Source organism: Rhyacophila brunnea, unplaced genomic scaffold (genome assembly GCF_057557595.1).
Source record: "Rhyacophila brunnea isolate RB1 unplaced genomic scaffold, BYU_Rbru_1.0 scaffold_13, whole genome shotgun sequence".
Lineage (NCBI taxonomy): Eukaryota > Metazoa > Arthropoda > Insecta > Trichoptera > Rhyacophilidae > Rhyacophila > Rhyacophila brunnea.
The window spans coordinates 32,649,812-32,657,283 of NW_028232785.1; the positions used below are offsets into that span (position 1 = coordinate 32,649,812).

At 35.5% G+C, this 7,472-nt stretch overlaps 1 protein-coding gene across 1 annotated transcript; it reads right to left on the reverse strand.

The window, feature by feature from the left end:
• Positions 1-4,604: 4,604 nt before the first annotated feature.
• On the reverse strand, positions 4,605-6,055 carry LOC147077313 (uncharacterized). Its single transcript, XM_085941627.1, has 2 exons — positions 5,572-6,055; positions 4,605-4,612 (listed from the first exon to the last, which is right to left on the reverse strand). Exons 1-2 carry the CDS (start codon positions 6,053-6,055, stop codon positions 4,605-4,607), a joined length of 492 nt encoding a protein of 163 aa, XP_085797753.1.
• Between the last annotated feature and the right edge of the window lie 1,417 nt (positions 6,056-7,472).

Below are 7,472 nucleotides of genomic sequence, written 5' to 3' on the forward strand. Positions count from 1 at the left end.
TGTCGTATGCATGAGATTCCCAAAAACCTTATAGGCTATATACTGCACGTTTGTATGCATGAGTACAAACGTAATTAGCTGTTAAGTGACGTCACGAATGTGAGAACTCATTTGTCCAGGTGTTCGTATTATAAAATTTCATTCCCCGATAAATAATTCAAAAATTTTGAAATTGTAAATGTGTCTGAAAGTGTGCGAACGGTACCATATAAATTTAATAATTATACATGAATAATTATTATGAACTTTAAATAATTTATCAGCTATTTTATCACATGTATTTTAAAATTATTCTACTGTACGAAGGGTTGTACAGCCAGTAAACTTTTCCATTTGGTGGCAACACTGAATACATTTGGTGGCTATACTGAATATTATTATGACTAACTTCACTTCAATGGGACTCCTTCAATTATTATGATAAATGTAAAAACAGAATAAGAATAAATGACAGAAAATGCAAATGATTTTAGACAATTATATGTAATGATCTCTGTATAACATTAACATTTATACCAATCACCGTATGACACTATTGATGTTTCCAATGTATTTGAGAGTTGTGCCTTGTTAATTACAGTTATCTTACAATAATTAACTAGGTAGGTAGGTAACTATTTTGAAGAACGCAGAATGCTTCCACTTGTATATTTTAATGCCAGATCCAGCAGTAGGTACATAGTTTTTCGGAGGTTTAGCGGAGATATTTTATCGTAATCTTACGTAAGTCCATTTTATGTCTCCATGAGAAATATTGCAAGCGAAATAAGAACGAGGCATTTTATCAGTTACCTACTATCTAGATTATAGACTAGGGATCAAAATTATACGTATTTTGTAAACAGCACGACTAGGAACTGTTTTTAGAGTTCCCAAATGTTTTACAGAATCTACAAAACGAACAAGGGCCTCAACCAAACGTTTGTTGCAATAATTGCAAAATTAAAATGACATTTGAAAGTGACAGCTGAAGCAGACATTTTGAATGGCGCGTGACGTCAGATCGCTTACGTTACAAACAGTCTTATAAGCTAGTCGATGGAAAATCAGTTAAATAACTTATAAAGAATTTGGGAATCTCATACATACGGCCCTTAGATTGTAATCCTGAAAACAAATTACAAAACAACTGAATGAACTGAACTGAGAAAAATTTTCACCCTGCTGAATAAAGCGGATAGACAAGGAGATTGAATTACTATTATGATTACTAGATAGAAGGAGCAACGACATCTTTTTAAAATTTATGTAGAAAGGATTTTATTCTTTTCCTCATAAATTTCATACTCATGTTACATTAAGTATGTAATTTTATTAATCAGACATAATTATAGGTTCATATAATTTCTCCATATTTTCTTTACAGAGACTTAACGGCCCACATGCTCAGCACAGGTAAAAATGGAGCTTTTATGGTATATTCAGAGCATAATCCTGGACATTCCTTAAACGTTTTAGATAATCTATTTATATAATTCTGAAGCCTCATTATCCTTTATATTTATTTTAAACATTTGGTGACTGCATAAAGTATTTTTATTACATAAAATAGTATTCTTTTAAACTTCTCGCTCTAATGTTTTAGAATATAGTCATATTTCGGTACATCCATGTGCAGTGGTGTTAATATTTTTTAGATTCATTCATTTTTAAACGCACTTACAAAACCATTAGAAAAATTAATGTCAACATTATATAGTGACATATTTACGATGAAAAAATATATTTAATAATCTTTGTGATCCCAAATTTAACAAAAATTAGGCATTTTATTATTAAAAAATTGGCACAATTAACACATTTGAAGATAATTCTAAAGATACTTATTATAAGGTATGTCTTTGACCATCCAAATATGATAAACATTATACGAATAATGTTTGCTTTATAATAATTATTGACCTAAGAATATGATAGTATTTTTTTGAAATACACCATTTCTATTGGCATTTCTCAGTGGTTAAGCTACAACATACGGCTGTAGCCATAAATTGACAAACGATAAATGAAGTAGAGAGTAAGATCATGGTAACGCGCGTGTTTGAACATGTACCGATTTAAAAAAAAAATCGGTTAGGTTAGATTATGGTAATGGCTACGGTCGTATGTTGTGGCTTAGCCACTAGAAAATGCCAATAGAAATGGCGTATTTCAAAAAAATACTACCTTATTTTTAGGTCAATAATTATTATAAAGCAAACATTATTCATAGAATGTTTATCAGTTGTGTAATTCATGCGCACTAGAAATCGTGTCTGTGGATGGTCAGGGTAAAATTATTGTTACACTATAATGGTTTTTCATTGGAAAAAATATTTTAAATATAAAACATTTTTTTTATGAGAAATGGATGTTTAGCCACTTGCATTACCAATTGGATCCAGAGTCATGAGTCATGACTATTTAGAATTTGAATATAAGATACATAATGCAAAATTGGCTGGCTCAGGACTAGACATGACTAACCCACATTTCTTAAATATATAGTTTTTTCCTTCCAAATTACTTAGACATCAACAATTTATTAGTGCCAGATACGACTAAGCCATAATATGAATTCAGTACAACACTAGCATCTGTAAGCTGTTCTGGCAACTACGATTTTGTTTTTTTATGAAAACAAAAAACGACTAACCAACATTCAAAATGGCAAACGTGACAGTTGTGATTCGTCTTTGTCCGGTTATTTTGGTGATAATAATGAAGATGGTGGAGATTTTATACCAGAACCTTCAACATCGTCCTCGGAAGGTAATATTTTATATGCATTTTATCATTCAATTCTTTAAATTCTTTGATTTATTAATATTTTTTAGTTTTTATATCACCATGTTGGATAGTCACTTTTGCTTCTTACAACATTTTTTTTTAAATTTTGCAATGATGTTTAGTCATTTTAATGTTTTATTTCCAGGTTAACCCCAACCTGACAAGGCTATGAACTCCATTTCCAACATCTCGGAAAAGGCAAAGACGTCCTCACACTCATAAGAAAAATATAACAAAAGAAAAGATGAGTGGTGAAGCCCATACATCGACTTCAAAAAAAGGTGTTGAAGCGAAGCATTTTGAACCTAAAATCTGTGAATGCAAATTAAATTTCAATGAAAAGGTGCCTACAGACCTAAGGAAAATTATTTTTGCAATCTTTTATTCAATTAGTTGGGAATTAAAATCGGTGTTTGTAATGGGTCATGTTGAAATAATACAAAAGAAGAGACAATATACTACTACTGCAACAACATTGCTGTATGTAAAAAAAATAGAGCCATTACTTGCAAGAGATAGAAAAATGTCCATTGAAAAAAACACAAAGATCCTCGAAGACGATATAACCAACCGGAAGATTGCTGTTGACGGAGAGAAGGTAAAATGGCTTAAAACATGATGGATAAGGCTCAAAAAAAGCATCCATGAAATCTTCAAATGAAAGCAACACTCCAAAAAGAATGTATCTTCACTGAAGTTAATTTAAAAAAGAGGAACAGGGAAGAAGCTGTTCTTACGAATGTTTACAACTTCCTGAATTGTATCCAACTGGGATTTGAAACTGAAAAGATATAATTCCATTTAAATTACATACCTACTCCGCGATTCATCACAATTCTTATAACAATTTAAATGGCAACAATGCAGTTCTGGATCATGGTTTAGAATGTAATACATAACGGGGAAGAAAAACAACAATTATAATAGCTGTGGGTTCCCAAAATTCTATCACCAAAAATAAACGTGTAAAAGTGACCAACAGAAGAAAACGAAATAATGTGTGAAATACCAAAAATGACTAACCCATGACTAACCCACATTATTTCATTAAAATTTAAAATAAAAAATACTTCAAAAAAAGTTAGTGACTTTAATGTTTTATAACTTTAAGTTTCTGTATTTATCAATGGAGATTTAAAAAACAAGTTCTACCTTTAACCCCTATTATCTCAAAATCACTTTAATGTGGGATAGTCATGTCTGGCCCTGAGCCAGCCAATTGTGAGTCCCAGAATGTCTCTCCAGCCATTCCCATTCGGATAGCGAGCTCTTTCTGCAAAATGCCATCTCCCGCGATGTGTACTCCGAGGTACTTGAAGATGTCGACGTTCTCAATGTTTTGTCCGTCGCTAATCAGAGGGAAATTTTGAGCAGGACAGGTGCTATTACACAAGACGTTGATTTTCTTAGCGTTGATTTTCAAAACAACGCGAGAGGAGTTGTTATGCAACCTGTCGATAGTCTCTTGAATGCCCTCGATTGAGTTGTCGAATAGGACAGCGGCGTATTCCAGGTCGCATAGCTTCACCGTGGGGGTAACAGGAATGCCTCGGTCGGGTGGTATTGACTTCCGTAGTATGAAGTTAAAGAGAATGATGAAGAGAAACGGTGCAAGGACACAACCCTGTCTGTCTCCGGTCGTGACCCCAAAACATTCCGTGACAGTGTCTCCAATTCTGAAACAGCATTCGCTATTCTCGTGCAGGCTTTTGATTATGGCAATGATCTTGGGAGGGATCCCGTATGGTCCCAGTATCATCCAGAGGGAGGGGCGGTGCGGACTGTCGAAAGCCTTCTCATAATCTACAAAGCAGCAAGCCATCGGACTGTTTAGCTCATGGCTCTGCTGAAGAAGACATCGAAGGTTGTGAATTTGGTCTGCACACGCTCGACCAGGTAGAAACCCGGAATAATTGGGTGCCTTATTCTCATCAAGAGGATGTTTGCCAAAATCTTTCCCGGAACACTGAGTAGCGTAATGCCTCAGTAATTGTCGCAGCTTAGAAGGTCACCTTTTTTGTGAAGTGTGATGATTTTACCATTCACCCAGTTCCTTGGATAGCGCACTTCTTCCCACATCTTTGTCATTAGATGAAACATAGGGTGCAGAATTGCTCTCAGGCTGTACTTGAGGAATTCAGGATGAATCCCTTTTCCACCCGGTGCCTTTCCGTTCTTGAGCCTTTTCACAGCCGATTTTATCTCGGTGTGCGTGGGCGAGCAATCGGAAATGTCGGTCATTCGGGGAAAGTCCAAAAGTAAAGCTTCCGCAGATTTTATGTCATTTAATGTAATTTGAGATAACTATTTTGAATGGACTTTTTAGAACACACATCGCAATATTGTGGTTTTTCACCAGTATGTGTAATTTCATGTGTTTTTAAATGACTAATTTGCAGATTTTTTTTAATCACACATCGCATTGCTGTAGTTTTTTGTGCTTCATTTGATGTGATCTGAGTTGACTATTTTTGATGAACTTTTTAAAACACACATCGCATTGATGTGGTTTTTCACCAGTATGTGTCATTTTATGTTCTTTTAGTTTACTATTTGTGATGAATTTTTTAAAACACACATCGCATTGATGTGGTTTTTCACCAGTATGTGCCATTTTATGAAATTTGAGATCACTATTTCGGATGAACTTTTTAGAACACACATCGCATTGATGTGGTTTTTCACCAGTATGTGTCATTTTATGTGTTTTGAGATTACAAATTCGCAGAAATTTTTTAAAACACACATCGCATTGATGTCGTTTTTCACCAGCATGTGTGATTTTATGTGTTATGAGTTGACTATTTGTGATGAACTTTTTAAAACACACATCGCATTGATGTGGTTTTTCACCAGTATGTGTCATTTTATGTGATTTGAGATGACTTTTTGTGATGAAATTTTTAAAACACACATCGCATTGATGTGGTTTTTCACCAGTATGTGTCATTTTATGTAATTTGAGTTCACTATTTTGGATAAACTTTTTAGAACACACATCGCATTGATGTGGTTTTTCACCAGTATGTGTCATTTTATGTGTTTTGAGATTACAAATTCGCAGAAATTTTTTAAAACACACATCGCATTGATGTCGTTTTTCACCAGCATGTGTGATTTTATGTGTTATGAGTTGACTATTTGTGATGAACTTTTTAAAACACACATCGCACTGATGTGGTTTTTCACCTGTATGTGTCATTTTATGTAATTTAAGATCACTATTTTGGATGAACTTTTTAGAACACACATCGCATTGATGTGGTTTTTCACCAGTATGTGTCATTTTATGTGTTTTTAAATGACAAATTCGTGAAAAAATTTTAAAACACACGTCGCATTGATGTCGTTTTTCACCAGTATGTGTCATTTTATGTCTCTTGAGTACACTATTGTTGATGTATTTTTTTAAACATACATCGCATTGATGTCTTTTTTCACCAGTACGTGTCATGTATAACTTAACATGCTGAGACTTCATGCATGAAACGTAGTGATGATTTAGATGTTTTACAGTTTCAAACACTCCACAACAATTATTACAAATAAAGTTACGTGGAAAATATGTAACTCTTCTCAACTTAATTCGAACCACCTTTGGCAAGTATAACTTCTGAAATTCATCTTTGATGTTCTGTTCATCGATGGTTATTTCCGAATGCTGCATAATCATTTTTCTGTTTTTATTGATTGCATGTGCTATTTTGTTGTAACTCGGGTCATTATTAACCGTATCTTTTTTAACGATATCCAATGCTTCACTGTTACGTAGTGCAAAACATTTCTGGGTAGAAATCTACAAAAAGAATAGGAATGTTAATATATTCAAAGCAATACTATTACAATCAATAAAATATACTTGTGTTCCAATATTCCCTAATATAGCACTGATACTATGACATGACATTTAGAAGAAAATAAATGTCAATAAAAGAGTGTTATATATATCTTAAAAAAAGAAAAAGATGAGCATTAAACAGTAGAATTCTTCTTCTTCTTCTTCTTTCACCCTGTCACGTCCCAACATTGGGGCATAGGGCAAGCACAAGTTGGCGCCACTTCCCTCGGTCCATCGCGAACTCCTGTGCCTCCCGCCATGTCAGACCTGCAGCACGTAGGTCGCTTTTGTAGCATCGCTGCAGGGTGAGGGAGGGCCGGCCACGGCGACGGAACCCTTGAGGCTGTGCCACAAGGGTACGAAGTGCTGCACTTTTTGGCGGCATCCGGAATACATGTCCCAGCCACGTGAATCGTCTCTTCGTGATAACTTCAATCACCGAAGGCTGTTGTGTCTGCTCACGAACTCGGATATTTGTAACGCGGTCGTACCAATGTACCCCTAAGATTCTGCGGAGACATCGATTCTCAAAGCTCAAAAGCCGAGACTCTTGAAGCTTAGTAAGATGCCATGTCTCACAGCCATACAGGAGCACAGGTAGCACGCACGCGTTAAACAAACGACATTTGGTCCTCACAGAATACAGCCTTGACCTCCATGCGACTCCAAGTAGGTTGAACGCAGAGCCCGCCACACCCATGCGGATTCCAAGCTCACTAGAAATACCACCATCATCGGCAACCGTGGCACCCAAGTACTTGAATCTGGACACCAGCTCGACGGGCAGACCAGAAACCCGCAGAGGAGTGTCGGCGTCGATGCAAGCAGCACTGCACATGGATTTGGTCTTAGCGGCATTCAGATG